The 19509-nt window shown below is 37.4% G+C and overlaps 1 protein-coding gene across 5 annotated transcripts in view; it reads left to right on the top strand.

Moving 5' to 3' along the window:
• Positions 1-8061: 8061 nt before the first annotated feature.
• dip2a (disco-interacting protein 2 homolog A) overlaps positions 8062-19509 on the top strand; it is a 204780-nt gene continuing 193332 nt past the window's right edge. For 3 of the 5 annotated variants that reach the window (XM_067443083.1, XM_067443082.1, XM_067443080.1), the window contains exon 1: positions 8062-8570. In XM_067443083.1, the coding sequence (XP_067299184.1) occupies positions 8447-8570 (124 nt within the window). In that variant the 5' untranslated portion in view covers positions 8062-8446. The remainder of the gene's footprint in view (positions 8571-19509) is intronic. The other 2 variants (XM_067443085.1, XM_067443081.1) reach the window with 1 other exon arrangement.

Here is a 19509-nt window from a genome sequence, read left to right as displayed (position 1 = left end):
TCTTTAATATTCAACCCTGTTACCATCATAATCTGTCATGATATTTAATATTCAACCCTGTTAACATCATAACCTCTGTCATGATCTTTAATATTCAACCCTGTTACCATCATAATCTGTCAAGATCTTTAATATTAAACCCTGTTACTATCATAATCTGTCATGATCTTTAATATTAAACCCTGTTACTATCATATTCTGTCATGATTTTTAATATTCAACCGTTACCATCATAATCTGTCATGATTTTTAATATTCAAACCCTGTTACTATCATAATCTGTCATGATCTTTAATATTAAACCCTGTTACTATCATATTCTGTCATGATTTTTAATATTCAACCGTTACCATCATAATCTGTCATGATTTTTAATATTCAACCGTTACCATCATAATCTGTCATGATCTTTAATATTCAACCCTGTTACCATCATAATCTGTCATAATCTTTAATATTCAACCCTGTAACCATCATAATCTGTCATGATCTTTAATATTCAAACCTGTTACCATCATAACCTCTGTCATGATCTATAATATTCAACCCTGTTACCATCATAATCTGTCATGATATTTAATATTCAACCCTGTTAACATCATAACCTCTGTCATGATCTTTAATATTCAACCCTGTTACCATCATAATCTGTCATGATCTTTAATATTCAACCCTGTTACCATCATAATCTGTCATGATTTTTAATATTCAACCGTTACCATCATAATCTGTCACGATCTTTAATATTCAACCCTGTTACCATCATAATCTGTCATGATCTTTAATATTCAACCCTGTTACCATCATAATCTGTCATGATATTTAATATTCAACCCTGTTAACATCATAACCTCTGTCATGATCTTTAATATTCAACCCTGTTACCATCATAATCTGTCATGATCTTTAATATTAAACCCTGTTACTATCATAATCTGTCATGATCTTTAATATTAAACCCTGTTACTATCATATTCTGTCATGATTTTTAATATTCAACCGTTACCATCATAATCTGTCATGATTTTTAATATTCAAACCCTGTTACTATCATAATCTGTCATGATCTTTAATATTAAACCCTGTTACTATCATATTCTGTCATGATTTTTAATATTCAACCGTTACCATCATAATCTGTCATGATTTTTAATATTCAACCGTTACCATCATAATCTGTCATGATCTTTAATATTCAACCCTGTTACCATCATAATCTGTCATAATCTTTAATATTCAACCCTGTTACCATCATAATCTGTCATGATCTTTAATATTAAACCCTGTTACTATCATATTCTGTCATGATTTTTAATATTCAACCGTTACCATCATAATCTGTCATGATTTTTAATATTCAACCGTTACCATCATAATCTGTCATGATCTTTAATATTCAACCGTTACCATCATAATCTGTCATGATCTATAATATTCAACCCTGTTACCATCATAATCTGTCATGATATTTAATATTCAACCCTGTTAACATCATAACCTCTGTCATGATCTTTAATATTAAACCCTGTTACCATCATAATCTGTCATGATCTTTAATATTCAACCCTGTTACCATCATAATCTGTCATGATCTTTAATATTCAAACCTGTTACCATCATAATCTGTCATGGTCTTTAATATTCAACCCTGTTACCATCATAACCTCTGTCATGATCTTTAATATTAAACCCTGTTACCATCATAATCTGTCATGATATTTAATATTCAACCCTGTTAACATCATAATCTGTCATGATTTTTAAATTTCAACCCTGTTAACATCATAATCTGTCATGATATTTAATATTCAACCCTGTTAACATCATAATCTGTCATGATTTTTAATATTAAACCCTGTTAACATCATAATCTGTCATGATATTTAATATTCAACCCTGTTAACATCATAATCTGTCATGATTTTTAATATTCAACCCTGTTACCATCATAATCTGTCATGATCTTTAATATTCAACCCTGTTACCATCATAATCTGTCATGATCTATAATATTCAACCCTGTTACCATCATAATCTGTCATGATATTTAATATTCAACCCTGTTAACATCATAACCTCTGTCATGATCTTTAATATTAAACCCTGTTACCATCATAATCTGTCATGATCTTTAATATTCAACCCTGTTACCATCATAATCTGTCATGATCTTTAATATTCAACCGTTACCATCATAATCTGTCATGATCTTTAATATTCAACCCTGTTAACATCATAACCTCTGTCATGATCTTTAATATTAAACCCTGTTACCATCATAATCTGTCATGATTTTTAATATTCAACCGTTGCCATCATAATCTGTCACGATCTTTAATATTCAACCCTGTTACCATCATAATATGTCATGATCTTTAATATTCAACCGTTACCATCATAATCTGTCATGATCTTTAATATTCAAACCTGTTACCATCATAACCTCTGTCATGATCTATAATATTCAACCCTGTTACCATCATAATCTGTCATGATATTTAATATTCAACCCTGTTAACATCATAACCTCTGTCATGATCTTTAATATTAAACCCTGTTACCATCATAATCTGTCATGATCTTTAATATTCAACCCTGTTACTATCATAATCTGTCATGATCTTTAATATTAAACCCTGTTACTATCATATTCTGTCATGATTTTTAATATTCAACCATTACCATCATAATCTGTCATGATTTTTAATATTCAAACCTGTTACCATCATAACCTCTGTCATGATCTATAATATTCAACCCTGTTACCATCATAATCTGTCATGATCTTTAATATTCAAACCTGTTACCATCATAACCTCTGTCATGATCTATAATATTCAACCCTGTTACCATCATAATCTGTCATGATCTTTAATATTCAACCCTGTTACCATCATAATCTGTCATGATCTTTAATATTCAAACCTGTTACCATCATAACCTCTGTCATGATCTATAATATTCAACCCTGTTACCATCATAATCTGTCATGATCTTTAATATTCAACCCTGTTACCATCATAATCTGTCATGATATTTAATATTCAACCCTGTTAACATCATAACCTCTGTCATGATCTTTAATATTAAACCCTGTTACCATCATAATCTGTCATGATCTTTAATATTCAACTCTGTTAACATCATAACCTCTGTCATGATCTTTAATATTCAACCCTGTTACCATCATAATCTGTCATGATCTTTAATATTCAAACCTGTTACCATCATAACCTGTCATGATCTTTAATATTCAAACCTGTTACCATCATAACCTGTCATGATCTTTAATATTCAAACCTGTTACCATCATAACCTCTGTCATGATCTATAATATTCAACCCTGTTACCATCATAATCTGTCATGATATTTAATATTCAACCCTGTTAACATCATAACCTCTGTCATGATCTTTAATATTCAACCCTGTTACCATCATAATCTGTCATGATCTTTAATATTCAACCCTGTTACCATCATAATCTGTCATGATTTTTAATATTCAACCGTTACCATCATAATCTGTCACGATCTTTAATATTCAACCCTGTTACCATCATAATCTGTCATGATCTTTAATATTCAACCCTGTTACCATCATAATCTGTCATGATATTTAATATTCAACCCTGTTAACATCATAACCTCTGTCATGATCTTTAATATTCAACCCTGTTACCATCATAATCTGTCATGATCTTTAATATTAAACCCTGTTACTATCATAATCTGTCATGATCTTTAATATTAAACCCTGTTACTATCATATTCTGTCATGATTTTTAATATTCAACCGTTACCATCATAATCTGTCATGATTTTTAATATTCAAACCCTGTTACTATCATAATCTGTCATGATCTTTAATATTAAACCCTGTTACTATCATATTCTGTCATGATTTTTAATATTCAACCGTTACCATCATAATCTGTCATGATTTTTAATATTCAACCGTTACCATCATAATCTGTCATGATCTTTAATATTCAACCCTGTTACCATCATAATCTGTCATAATCTTTAATATTCAACCCTGTTACCATCATAATCTGTCATGATCTTTAATATTAAACCCTGTTACTATCATATTCTGTCATGATTTTTAATATTCAACCGTTACCATCATAATCTGTCATGATTTTTAATATTCAACCGTTACCATCATAATCTGTCATGATCTTTAATATTCAACCGTTACCATCATAATCTGTCATGATCTATAATATTCAACCCTGTTACCATCATAATCTGTCATGATATTTAATATTCAACCCTGTTAACATCATAACCTCTGTCATGATCTTTAATATTAAACCCTGTTACCATCATAATCTGTCATGATCTTTAATATTCAACCCTGTTACCATCATAATCTGTCATGATCTTTAATATTCAAACCTGTTACCATCATAATCTGTCATGGTCTTTAATATTCAACCCTGTTACCATCATAACCTCTGTCATGATCTTTAATATTAAACCCTGTTACCATCATAATCTGTCATGATATTTAATATTCAACCCTGTTAACATCATAATCTGTCATGATTTTTAATATTCAACCCTGTTAACATCATAATCTGTCATGATATTTAATATTCAACCCTGTTAACATCATAATCTGTCATGATTTTTAATATTAAACCCTGTTAACATCATAATCTGTCATGATATTTAATATTCAACCCTGTTAACATCATAATCTGTCATGATTTTTAATATTCAACCCTGTTACCATCATAATCTGTCATGATCTTTAATATTCAACCCTGTTACCATCATAATCTGTCATGATCTATAATATTCAACCCTGTTACCATCATAATCTGTCATGATATTTAATATTCAACCCTGTTAACATCATAACCTCTGTCATGATCTTTAATATTAAACCCTGTTACCATCATAATCTGTCATGATCTTTAATATTCAACCCTGTTACCATCATAATCTGTCATGATCTTTAATATTCAACCGTTACCATCATAATCTGTCATGATCTTTAATATTCAACCCTGTTAACATCATAACCTCTGTCATGATCTTTAATATTAAACCCTGTTACCATCATAATCTGTCATGATTTTTAATATTCAACCGTTGCCATCATAATCTGTCACGATCTTTAATATTCAACCCTGTTACCATCATAATATGTCATGATCTTTAATATTCAACCGTTACCATCATAATCTGTCATGATCTTTAATATTCAAACCTGTTACCATCATAACCTCTGTCATGATCTATAATATTCAACCCTGTTACCATCATAATCTGTCATGATATTTAATATTCAACCCTGTTAACATCATAACCTCTGTCATGATCTTTAATATTAAACCCTGTTACCATCATAATCTGTCATGATCTTTAATATTCAACCCTGTTACTATCATAATCTGTCATGATCTTTAATATTAAACCCTGTTACTATCATATTCTGTCATGATTTTTAATATTCAACCATTACCATCATAATCTGTCATGATTTTTAATATTCAAACCTGTTACCATCATAACCTCTGTCATGATCTATAATATTCAACCCTGTTACCATCATAATCTGTCATGATCTTTAATATTCAAACCTGTTACCATCATAACCTCTGTCATGATCTATAATATTCAACCCTGTTACCATCATAATCTGTCATGATCTTTAATATTCAACCCTGTTACCATCATAATCTGTCATGATCTTTAATATTCAAACCTGTTACCATCATAACCTCTGTCATGATCTATAATATTCAACCCTGTTACCATCATAATCTGTCATGATCTTTAATATTCAACCCTGTTACCATCATAATCTGTCATGATATTTAATATTCAACCCTGTTAACATCATAACCTCTGTCATGATCTTTAATATTAAACCCTGTTACCATCATAATCTGTCATGATCTTTAATATTCAACTCTGTTAACATCATAACCTCTGTCATGATCTTTAATATTCAACCCTGTTACCATCATAATCTGTCATGATCTTTAATATTCAAACCTGTTACCATCATAACCTGTCATGATCTTTAATATTCAAACCTGTTACCATCATAACCTGTCATGATCTTTAATATTCAAACCTGTTACCATCATAACCTCTGTCATGATCTATAATATTCAAACCTGTTACCATCATAATCTGTCATGATATTTAATATTCAACCCTGTTAACATCATAACCTCTGTCATGATCTTTAATATTTAACCCTGTTACCATCATAATCTGTCATGATCTTTAATATTCAACCCTGTTACCATCATAATCTGTCATGATCTTTAATATTCAACCCTGTTACCATCATAATCTGTCATGATCTTTAATATTCAACCCTGTTACTATCATAATCTGTCATGATCTATAATATTCAACCCTGTTAACATCATAACCTGTCATGATCTTTAATATTAAACCCTGTTACCATTATAATCTGTCATGATCTTTAATATTAAACCCTGTTACCATCATAATCTGTCATGATATTTAATATTCAACCCTGTTACCATCATAATCTGTCATGATCTTTAATATTAAACCCTGTTACCATCATAATCTGCCATGATCTTTAATATTCAACCCTGTTACCATCATAATCTGCCATGATTTTTAATATTTAACCCTATTGCCATCATAATCTGTCATGATCTTTAATATTCAACCCTGTTACCATTATAATCTGTCATGATATTTAATATTCAACCCTGTTACCATCATAATCTGTCATGATTTTTAATATTCAACCCTGTTACCACCATAATCTGTCATAATGAAGGTCAAGATGTAAACTGAGTCAGTATCAATCAGTCAATCAATCAAGTCATGTCAACTTTATTATTAATATAGCACTTTTACAACAACGATTGTTTCAAAGCAGCATGGTAAATCATGGTAAATTTCCACACTTGTCAGTTAATCAGATGCACGTCTCCATAGATCACGTGTTGAAGCTTTAATCACAGTATTAGGCCCGTAGTGACCTTCCAGATCTGGAGCAGGCGCCAGCACGCCCAGAACAACAAGTCCACCCATCTCTGAGGTCGGATGTCCACTGTACACCATTCTCAACACAGATCGTAACACAGAATATTGCGCCCACACACAGACACACAGTGTCTCCAAGGTTGGAGCTGATTAGGCTCCAGTTCTAACCCAAAACACACTGATAACATGAGCTTTCTCTCAATGAGAGTACAGACAAGAGCACAGACAATATTCATCTCGACTCTTTAGTGTTTCAGTAAAAGGAAATATAAAAGGAATAAACTATAAGAAATTCAATTTCAAATTTTAAATTTCATATCTGGAAGCTGGGCTAAGTGAGCAAATTGTTACTGCACTCCTGACATGTTAGGTGTGTGTGATGCCTCCAAAATCCACACACACGACACCTTGAAGTGTTTGGTGACCCATCACACACCTCTAGGCCAGACCCTCAGTCGCTCCTCAGAGACCAAACACACACTTTAGAAAACAAGACACGATCAGGGGTTCTCTTAAGCAAAATCATAACTGGAAAGAATCATTATAATAATATAGGAAGATTCATATTGATTAAGGCTTTGAATTTAATTAGTAATATTATATGCAGGTATATTGAAGCTGCAGTGTATTTCATAATCCCCTTTCTGTAAACTGTCAGTAGGGGATGATCTTTAATATTCAACCATGTTACTATAATATTTGACAGTCAGTAACTGATTATTGAAATGTGGATGTATGTAGAATGATCAGCATGAAGCTAATATGGCTAAAATAACTAAAAGTACTCGCCCTTGCTAAAACCCTGTTCCCATCCTTTTCGTTGTTTAAAGGCCATAGCGTGGCCTATATCTTAAAATATATTAATTTTTAATTTAGCTTAAGTTTGTGTCAATGCATGTTTATAAAGATTCGACACATAAAATCTTATTTTTCTGATAGAATGCATCAACCTAAAAAACAGCCATAAACTGCAAAATCTATAATTATAGGGTACTATCGAGAAATGATCCATTCTTGTTAGTTAGTTAGTTAGTTTATTTAGTAAGTGCAGCGCATGTCAATGGTGTGGTGTGTGTGTGTGTGTGTGTGTGAGACAGGATTGACTGGAGCAGTTCTCGCGCTCTTCCAGCTGCTCTGCTGCAATGGCGATGGCTGCGCGCTGAGTTGGGCGAGTTTCTCTTTGTTTTGCGAAGATTTATCCAGGAATCCTCAGTCATGCGCGGCCATCCGGCGTAAAGAAGGGTGTGGGTCTTATATTTGAACATCTGATCTGCGGTTCGAGCGGTAGGGCTGTACGCACACACACAGCAGCCTATATGCAACCACCCCGATACTCCTCACATCTGCATGCGATACGCGCCCGGCCCGCCCCTCTCTCTCCACCGGCTGATCTGAGCCACAGCGAGCCCTCTGGCCGGCCCTCTGGAGCTGTCTGACCCCAGCCGGATCGTTATGGCTGAACGCGGTTCCTCCGGATTACTGATGATGATGCTGGACCCGTCGCCGGCGATCGCGATGACTCTCCCGGCGGAGGTGCGGGAGAAGCTGGCGGAGCTCGAGCTGGAGCTCTCCGAGGGTGAGTCGCTGATTTCCGCCTGCTTTATTCCCATCTCCATGCGGCACATCGGGGTTGCATCAGATTGAACAAGGCTTCATGCATTGTGACGGGTGTGATGCGTGTAGCTTTCCATATGTGCTGTGAAATATCTGATCTGTCATGTTTCTGTATGAAGGTGATGATAGGTGTAACGCAGGTTCAGTGCTTCAGATCACTAACCATTCAATCCCAATAAAAGCAATGCAATGCAGCTATTAAAGACAGTACATGTTGGTTTTATTCAGGCTACTTTGGCTTTTATCTGACCATGTGGTGATTTTAAAGGCGCTGCTGAAACATACGCAAGACTTCATGTTGTGATTGGTGAATGAAATGAGATCTGGATTGTTCCCAGTGATCCAGTTTATCTGGCTATGGAAATTTCAGACGTGACCGACAGCATGCTTTGCATTTCATGTGTCCCGTGCGAGTGCACATCTTCTCTAACAGGCCATTGGCTGACAGGAGTATTGATCAAACCTGCATCTCTTCCTGACATGATGAACAGGCACAGATCTTAATACTCTTTCCAATAAAAGCCACACGAGCTTGACTGGCAAGGAATATGCTTTTAGTTAAGAAATAGATGATAATGTATAACAATGCTTTTAAAAACAATGCCACTCATCCTCTTACAATTAGAGCTCAATCTTTTTAAAGGCACAGTATGTAAGATTTTTGGATTAAACTATCCACACACACACACACACACACACACACACACACACACACACACACACACACACACACACACACACACACACAAAACACTAGAACTGTGTAATATATTTTATTGACTTGTGTACTTTAAATCCAGAGAAATAAGCGATTTCAACTAGGACACGTCAGTGACATACCTTCGATTTCAGGTTTTATTTTGTAGAATCCATGGAAACCCCTGAGCCGCTTTAGTATATGATGTGTTTTATTAGACAGATGAGCAGCTGTTATGATCATTGTTGGACAGAAACTGATGATTGTTCTCCAGCTCAACACAGTCAGTCTTATTGTTTAAATCTGGTGTAATTGATTACCATGTTTTACCGCCTAATATGATCTCGCTCACTGGAGTGTGAACAAGTGTCTCATAACATCGCAGAGGAGCATTATAACATTACTTTAACACACTCACATGTGTGTGATAAGATAAACAGCGCTGCGTTACACACACACACACGAGCGGAAGAAGCAGAAGCGCTCGACTGACAGAATAAAAGCTCCGCCAAATCAAGGAGTCATCAAGACACTCCTTTGTTTTGAATACGCAACGAAGGATGACATATTGTGGCTTTAAAACGTCTTTACTCTTTATAGAATTTGTTTATGTAATGCAGGGGCATTTCAGCCTGACAGGCCAGACGCACATCACTTGAGATGTTTGGTCTGGAAACTCTCCATTGACAGCTCAATCCGAGGGGCGGATAAACGGTTGTCTTTCAAACTCCCTCTGCACGTGATAGGATAGCGCTACCACCAACCAGAGCAACGAGGAAGGTGTAGCGGAGCTCGCTGATAGATTCAAGTTACCGTATCCGGTCTGCAAAACTCAGAACACATCTTCCTTTTTGCCGTTCTTTTATCTTTTCTCAAGGAAAATTGAAACTCCAAGTCTTCCAGAGTCGCAGCCAAAGCCGATTCGAGAGACCGCCGTTCGCCTGCTTCTTCGTTTTTAAGTAGCGGAAACGCCGCAACTCTGCCGACATTATGTTAAGCCCCGCCCACCGACTCTATACACGATGTGATTGGCCCGACCAGAGTTTGGTTGTTCCAGCTTGAAAGCCTAGTCTTTGCTAGACTTCCCTGGCGGCAAATTACCTTTGCTGCCACCAGGGTGCGTCTGGATTTCTAGGCTACGGGCATTCATCATGATTATAATTCTGTGAGTAATGATCTGTTGGGTGAGTATTATTGTAGAGCAGAAATATAATATCAGAAGGATTGAGAATATAAATGAAAAGGGAGCGAGGACTCAAATGTAAAGGAAAAGGGTATTTATTAAACACAAAATCAACAAAATACAACACAAAAACCCACAAGGGGGAAAAAACAAAAACTAGAAATATATAACACTGAAAACATACCAACACGGGGAAACATAGACATGACAACGATCCGACCAGGACTGACGAACACCAGGAGCTTATAAAGGGAAGAAATCAAGAGGGAACAGGTGGAGCAAATGACCCAATAATGAGAAAACCAGACAAAAGACAGGATGAGCATGTACTAAAGCATACTAAATTGATCAAAATCACAGTAAACACAATGTTACAAAATATTATATTTCAAATAAATGCTGTAGCCTATCACGGTTTCCTCATGAATCTGAAGCCGCACAACAGTTTTCAACACTGATAATAATCCTAAATGTGTGTTGATCATAAATTATGAATAAATAAATTACACTTTAACAGTAAACAGCTGTTTTATATTTCACAACATTCCTGTTTTTACTGTCTTTATGATCAATAACTGCAGCCATATTAGCCGATCTCACTGCCCATCTGAATGTTAGTGTTGGTGTGGTACAGACGGTTCTGACCCGAGCCTGGTTTGAGGCGCTGTGGGACGGGCCTAGTTTCTCAGCAGGCTCAGGGAAGTCTCACCAATCCAAAATAGCAGCAGCTCCTGCAGTGTCACGGCTGGTTTCTCCCTCTCCATCACAACGCCACAAACCCCCAGCACTGCTTCCACTTGTGTAAAAGTATTATTTTTTGCTTGATTTGACATTTTTGAGCATATGACGCAAGCGAACAACACAAGGAGCGCAGCAGGACGGCACAAAACAGCCGAACCCCTGTCCGCTTCCTGTTTGCGTGTGCATAACTTCCTGTCCTGCACGCTGTCTGATAGCCATTGTTTTCCTTCATCCCTTCATTCGCAGACGTCACCAGGCCTTACTCGACAATTATTTCACACAGCCTGTGTCAGTATGGCAGTATTAAAGGGATAGTTGACCCAAAAATGAGCCTGTGATGTTGATCTGCTGACCCCCAGGGCGTCAGATGTAGGTGTGTGTGTTTCTTCAGGAGAACACAAATGAAGATTTTTAACTCAACCGTTGCTCGTATAATGCATGTCAATGGGGTGTGTTTCTATGAGAGTAAAAAACACACAGACATACGAATCCATGTTAAACTCTGTGGCTCGTGGCGACACATGGATGTCTTAAGACTAGGGTTGGGAACCGAGAACCGGTTCTTATGCAGAACCGATACTGATTTTTGAAAAATACCGGAACCGCGCGAAATTCCTGCGTGTCGGTTCCGAAAACGGTTCTGGTGCAATGTGTGCGAAGCGCTGGGAGCATAGCCGCGAGCCGCGCTCCCGCTCTCTCTCTCTCTCTCTCTCTCTCACACACACACACACACACACACACACACACACACACACACACACACACACACACACACACACACACACACACACACACACACACACACTCACACTCACACACACACACTGTCCTAGCGCTGCCGCCTCCTTTCCCCTCACGTCACTTTTTTAAAATCCCCCACAGCGTGAAACACGAGTCCCGCAAACGCGGCGCCGAGGAGCTTGTTTGTAATCCGAGGACAATGGCTCATTAGTTTCGAAATGGTTTGGGTTCAAGCTGATCGTGTTGAAAATAAAGGCATTTGTCCAGCGTTATGAGCTCATTTGAAACATTGCCGCGGCTCATTTATGAAAATGACAGCTCTGAAGAGACGCCGCTTTAGTTCGAGGTAGTGCTAACAATAATAAAGAAAGATGATCAACACCTTATGTGTTACCACTGAAATGTATATATATATATATTTCCAAATGTAAGCCCATCTTATGCGGAATGCACGCTTCATAGCCTACTGTAGTCTGCTCTGGCTCTAACTGTTTACTTTTTGCAAACCTTACCTCGCGCCAAATGTTTTTATTGGTTTATTAAGTACAAACAGGAGAGTTATGAAAAATTGAGTGCGAGGGATATGTTCACTTCACACAAAAAGATTTTGGAATGCGATGGCTAACTGTAGTAGCGTTTAGTCCACTGTCTATAATAGCCTAATTTAGAGATCACTTTTTTTTTTTTAACTGACAACTTTGATCGGTTAACGTTGATGGTCAACCATGGGTCAAACAGTCATCGGTTAACATCCCTAAAACAGAGAGAGAAAATGTAATAAGACTATTTCAGAGGTGTTAATTTGAACATGTTTATTTTAATTTCCATAAATTCCATATGGCTCGATTAATCCTGTAATATATGTATAGTACAGGACTTTTTTTTGACATTGCCAACCTGTAAATTCATTTGAGAGCAAGTAATAAACCCAAAAAAGTATTGTTTAAAGTTGCGTATTGTGCCTTTTTCCTTTACCACTATTTGTTTAATAATTTTAATGGAACCGGAATCGGAACCGGAATCGTTAGGCGGAATCGGAACCGGAATCGTTAGGCGGAATCGGAACCGGAATCGTTAGGCGGAATCGGAACCGGAAAATTTCTCACGATTCCCAACCCTACTTAAGACACAAAATGATCGCTTTCTGACAGAAACACAACAGTATTTGTGTTATTTTTTTTACCTCATAGCAGAAAAAATCGTATCTAATGTTCCCTTCTTCTAAACCCGGCGTGATTATATATATATATAGATGCCTCATTAGTGCATGCATAGATCGGTCGAATGAGGAATCTATGTACACATTTCTATGATCACACCGGGTTTTGACCTTCTTCGAAGGAAGTACTGACGGATGGGAACACTAGATACGATTTTTCTGCTATGTGCAGATACACATCTAATTTTCATTTTTGGGTGAACTATCCCTTTAATGATTCAAGTAAACTTGAAGACATTAGTAACAAAAAGCGTCCATTTCCCTGTCTTGAGCAGAAAGCATTGAAAGTGAAGTTGAATTCAGGATGATCTGCTGCTCCGTAGAGGATGGAGGATCACATGGTTAAGGCTGTTTAGTGTTATTCTCAGCTCTTTATATGCGGTTCAGGATTCGGAGACCCCGAGGAACCCCAGGCTCTTTCTCTAGTCTTTTTGAGCTTTGAGAATCCATTGATGTGCTGCTGCTAATGACTGTGGATGAAGGATGCGTGTCAAACCGCACTGCATTGTTAGCTAAGTTCAGCTGCAATAGATGTGTGTTTGTCGAGGGACGGTTGATGTTCAGTGTAAGGTGAATATCTTCAGTCTCAGTCATTCACGTGTTTAAAGGTAGGGCAGTTTTCAGAGTGGCGAGCAATAGCAAGTTAGCTTTGCTCCAAAGCCACGCCTCCTTCAAAGCACATGAATGCACACAGATTCAGCAGACCGTGCCGAGAGACGGCGTTTAACTACCAAAGCAGGAACATTAATGAACGTAAAACAACTTGCAGAGCTCTGACTTTTACCACCTGACTGCTGCAGATTCATTTAGTCGTTGATAGTGTTACCATTGAAACATAAATTCGAGTCACAAACTAATGTCACGGATTCCCATCTCTTCCTGATGACGGTAGTTATGGTGTGAAGGCAGCATCAGCTGGTCGGTTTGGTTCAGGATGAACTGTAAAAGGCGTCGGCTGTTTTTTTGTTTTGTTCATTATTTCACCCATATTTTGACATTTTATGTTCACAAAGGTTATTTGAAACACGAAGGTAGACGTGTTTTATTTGCCTCTAATATATTGTTCATATGTATAAAACCACTTATTTTTCAATTTAAAGCTCCACTGTGTGATATTTTCCCCCATCTAGCGGTGTAAAGCTATATGACCCATCCAGTGAATAATAGTTTCTGTTCCTCTCAATTCTGATTTCGTTTGAACTCCTACGGTGGCCGATTTAGTCCAAGATTAACACGGCTATCCCCCTCTTCACATTCGACACGGTGCCATCGAGTGTAAAAACGCGAAAAGCGAAGCTTGAATTTACGGGTATGTCCCTCTGTGGCTACTGTACTTTCAAGATGGAGGGGCAACATGCCGACCGCCATTCGAACCCCTCACCCGTATGTATTTTCAACGGCATATTATAAACTTACGAGAATATTTTATTACTTGAAAGAAGTAAATATACATTAATGAGCACATATATTTTTGAAAGAACTACGTGTTTTTAGCTAAGAATAAACTAAAAAAGTCACACAGTGTAGCTTTAATTTGATGTGGACACCCTCATGGTGACATCTTGTCTTTAATATAACATATATATAATGACTTAAAATATTGTTTTTAAGTTGATTATGTTTACAGTGCTTCATATGATCGTAGCTCTTTCCCTCGTTGAAGCAAACAGTCTTTGTCCTTTGCTCCAATTTCCAAAGGCTCCTTAGTTTGTGTCAAAGTTTGTAATGTTGCTATTCACATCGCAGCTGCTTGGTTTGATTCATGGCTTTTAACTCTTCAACACAGAGGTTTCTAAAATCCCAGTGGGAGAAATGAATGGGAAATGAACCGCCGAGAAAGTGTCCGGCTCTGCAGTCGTCTACTGCAGACCAGCAGCTGGAGTTGGGTTTGGGTTTTCTTTCAGTCACATGTTTTGATATTTGTGGGTATTGCTAAATGAGATATTAATTGCAATACCACGTTCATGCTATAACAGAACCACTGTGATTGTCCAATCTTAGTTTCTGATTGGCTAAAAACACTCAACGCTCCTCCTCTTTTTCTACTTTTGTCACAGAGGCAGGTGTGATTTCGAGACGCCTCTTTCAGGGATATTTGCAGAGCTGGACAGTAACTGAGCTCATTTACTCCAGTCCTGTACTTAAGTTCACTTTTTGAGCATCTGGAGTATTATTTTTTCTGTAAACTTCTGACTTTTACTTCACTCCATCTGAAAGACAGATATCGTCCTCTTTACTCCACTACATTTCTATCAAGGTCCTCGAAGTCGAACGTCGTTTCTGTCGCAGCTTTGAAAGTCAGTGATGATTTTTTTCTTCTTTTAAAGGTGTTTGGGTTTTTGCAGAAAGCCTTTCAGGAATCACTCTTGTAGAGTCTCGTGAAGTTCAATGATTTCACAGCATTTATTAAACACTGATTTATAGTTTAGAGCAAAATGGAAGAAGACGGATGTCCAAATGCTCATTTTGTGGAGTATTCATTTTACATTTACATTTATGCATTTGGCAGACGCTTTTATCCAAAGCGACTTACATTGCATTTTTTAAGGTACACATTTTTACATTTTCGTCAGTTCAGTATTCACATAAACAAAGTTGATTCTGTCTTCAGTGAAGGTGAACAGTGTGAGAATATCAGATGTGTATCAGTGTATTGGATCCGTGCATTCGGCCTTAAAGTGACAGCGCTTTGTAACTTTTCTACAAGTATTTAAATGAGTTTAAGTTAGTCGTCTGCTAGTGTGTCGGATGGAGCATCACTGACTGGCTTAAACCATGATGGCATAATGTGCATTTATACAACAATAATAAAATAATGCGGCAACATAACAAAGGAAATTTACTTTTGACACTTAAGTTCTTTTGAAAACAAATACTTCTGTACTTTTACTTCAGTAAAAATCTGTTTTTACACCTTCCACGTGTAACGGGGTAATATTTGACCAGTAGTACTGTCACTTTTACTCTAGTAATGAAGTTGTGTATTTTGTCCACCTCTGGATATTTATCAGGTACTACAGACTTTAAATGTATGATAATCCAAAAACGCTCCTGCAACACCATCAGGTCAGATCTGAAATCCTCTCCCCGAGCTCCAGTGTGCTCTTCTCGTTGGGTTTTCATAGGCTTTGACCAGAGTCAGGCCGAGCTGTTGATCTGGATGCGGATCAGCAGTGTTGAGATGGGGCGTGAATGAGTGCAACAAGACAAATAGTGAGCATTAACTCCTGCGGCGAGCCTCTGCTCCTCCAGATAATTCATTCTCTCTCTCGTTTCTCATTTCTCCTTCGCTTTTCTTCTGCACTGGTGCCTCTCCGGTCTGTAGCACTGGCTATCTGTGGAGTATTGCTCAGTGTCTGCAAGTGAAGGAGAGGGTGTAGTCTAGTCTGACAACAGTCATATGTCAGGTCATGTGATGAACTTGACCTAAAACGAGCTGGATGTAGATCTCCGGTCATCGCTAGTCCTTCCCGCTCATGTGGTCGGCCAGGGGACTGTGTTTCTGCAGAATGGGAAGGGTCCGTGTGGTTTGGTCATTATTAGGGTGCAACGATTGAGGTTCTTCTATCTCACGTTTTCAAGCATTAACACACAAAATGCAGCAAAAGTTCTGTTGCCACTGTCCAAGATCATCGTGACACACTAGCTTGTGAACGGCATGAAGCCAAATGGTGAAGCTTTTTTCTTTTCTTCTTCTTACAGGAATCATTTAGCTCCTGGTCTATATATATAACTTGTTATTGCTGGTTAGTCTTTCTTTGTCCATGGTCAACAATGTCCAAGTCATATTCCCACATTTGTGGTTTGACCAAGCTCACTCTCTCCAGCTCTTGTGTTTTGTAGTGAGTAGGTTTCTTCAGGAACACGAACACACACACACACACGCACGCACGCACGCACGCACGCACGCACGCACGCACGCACGCACACACACACACACACACACACACACACACACACACACACACCACTGAGTAAGAGTGGCTTGTATAAGGCTGTCAGTGTGAACCAGCTCACCCACTGCCGTCGTCCATATTCATCGAGTGACTGAAGCAGTAATTGTGACGAATGTTGATCTAGAGTGACGTAAAAGTCTTCTGAATTCTGATTTGACCGCTCAGGCATCAGTCCTGTGTCTGGTGTAGGACCACAGATGGAAGTGGTCGAAATCAGAACCCGAAAGATCAGATCCTTGTGGTTTGTGTGGTTGACACTTACATATGAGCGAACATTTAGGCCACTTTTGCCACTGCCTAACTCTTCATTTAAGCAGTTTCTGAACTCCTGAACTCCGCCATTGTTGTCTTGAGTTTTCTTCCGGAAACGAACACATCATAATATTCCTCATTATAATAATTCATACGCAGAATAAAGGGGCGGGGCCTGGTTGAGTGAGTTAGTTGGTTGTTAAAACTGCCGGTTATGGTGAGGGGCGGGACATTTCCTAAACACCAATCACAACACACTGCTCCAGCCGACCAATCAGAGCACATTGTGCTTTTCAGAAGGCGGGGCTTTATAAGCTATGTTTCCATCACCCTGTTTGACTGGGCATTTTGAAGTATCACATCCGAAACAAGTAATGGAAACGGCAAATTTCGCCCTTAATAGACAAACATGTTTTACCGCTCGCTTGAGTTCGTTTTTGACTTGTTCAAAAAAGAGTTAATATCAATAATGGGAGATGGAAACCCATTTGCTGAATAAATTTGTAGGTTGTGAACATAAAACCCATTAATCATCTGTTTCCCCTGATGGGGTCATGCTAAAGCTCTTAATGTACGGAGAAAGTGATATTAAAAGACCAAACTCAGTAAATACAATACTAATAACACATATTATGTGCAGAAAAGCAGATGAGCCCCGAATCTGAACGCACACCTGTGTTCAGGGTGAGAGAGCTTGCTGGAATAGTTTTGTGTTTATGACAATCTAAGTGTGAGTACAGATTTGGTTTTTGCAAATCATTAAACCTGCCTGTTTTATTAATAATGTAGGATGTATTTTGAGAGGAAAACGCCTAATGTGTAATTAAACGCATTGCGTTCATATTGTGGACTCATCTACTTGACTGTATGCTTTGTTAGTTTGGTGTTTACAGAGTTTGGTCTTTTAATACCACTTTTTTTAGCCATGCTAAGCATTTTTCATGTAAAGGTTAAGCTGAGGGAGTTTTATTTACTGTTGGTTAACTAGGTTACCAATACCACCGTCATCCGCTCGAACAACTTGATGGAAACGCACCAAATTCATATTTGTTTGTTTTTTAAGTAACACTTTAGTCTGGGGAACACATATTCACTATTAACTACAACTTTTGCCTCAATAAACTCCTAATTTACTGCTTATTAATAGTTAGTAAGGTAGTTTTTGTAGCGTTTAAGTTTCGGTATTGGGTCGGATTAAGGGATGTAGAATAAGCTCATGCAGAATAAGGCATTAATATGAGCTTTATAAGTGCTAATAAACAGACAATATCCTAGTAATATGCATGAGAATAAGCAACTAGTTAATAGTTGATAACTGAACCTTAAAATAAAGTGTACAGAGCCTTACTGACAGACTGGGGAGAGACGAGCTGCAACAATGGAGAATATGAGGAAAATAATCAACATTCAAGCAGGAAAACCTGCTCTAGTAGAGCCAGAAACAACAGCAAGACTTCAAGGGTATACTAGGCTCTGGACGTGTCTTTCTTCTGTGTTTGAGGGGGTTTCTGAGGTCTTTCATTAGCGCTAGGCAAAGACAGAAATAAGAGTTTGTCTGGAGGTTTCCTCAGGCAGATTGTGAGGTTGAATTAAGAAATAATAAATCCCTCCATACTGCCACACAGTCTAGGGTTCAAGCAGAGAGAACACAGAAGTGCACACTGAAATATAATGGCTGTAGGATTTACTTTGAAACTATTTTCATGCTGAGATTGCTTGTAAATTTCACAAACACTTACAAAGAAACCAAGTAACAAGCAAGTAACACATTAAATTAAACATGACATTTTGGTGTTTTCTTGTGAAACATACTCTAATAATCTTTTTTTTTAAATTTACAATATTGAAAATCCATTGTTTACAGTGATCTGTTATTGCTGTGGGAAGTTAAACTAGATAAAAGATCATATCTTAGTATTGCACTTGGGAGAAGTTAAACTTGGTTCCCTAAATTTGATATCAAAGTCCCAAGTTTTAGGGAGGCAGTGCGCTTGAGGGAAACTCTCGGTCTGATTACTGGATTGGGACGAAAAGGTCAGGAAAATTATCGGCTATCGGCTTTAAAATATAAAGAATTATCGGCTATCAAATATAAAAGGTTTTCGGTTATCG

This window comes from Pseudorasbora parva, chromosome 5, assembly GCF_024679245.1.
Source record: "Pseudorasbora parva isolate DD20220531a chromosome 5, ASM2467924v1, whole genome shotgun sequence".
NCBI lineage: Eukaryota > Metazoa > Chordata > Actinopteri > Cypriniformes > Gobionidae > Pseudorasbora > Pseudorasbora parva.
The sequence above is the reverse complement of the archived record's forward strand: the minus strand, read 5'-3'. Positions and strand labels throughout refer to the sequence as shown.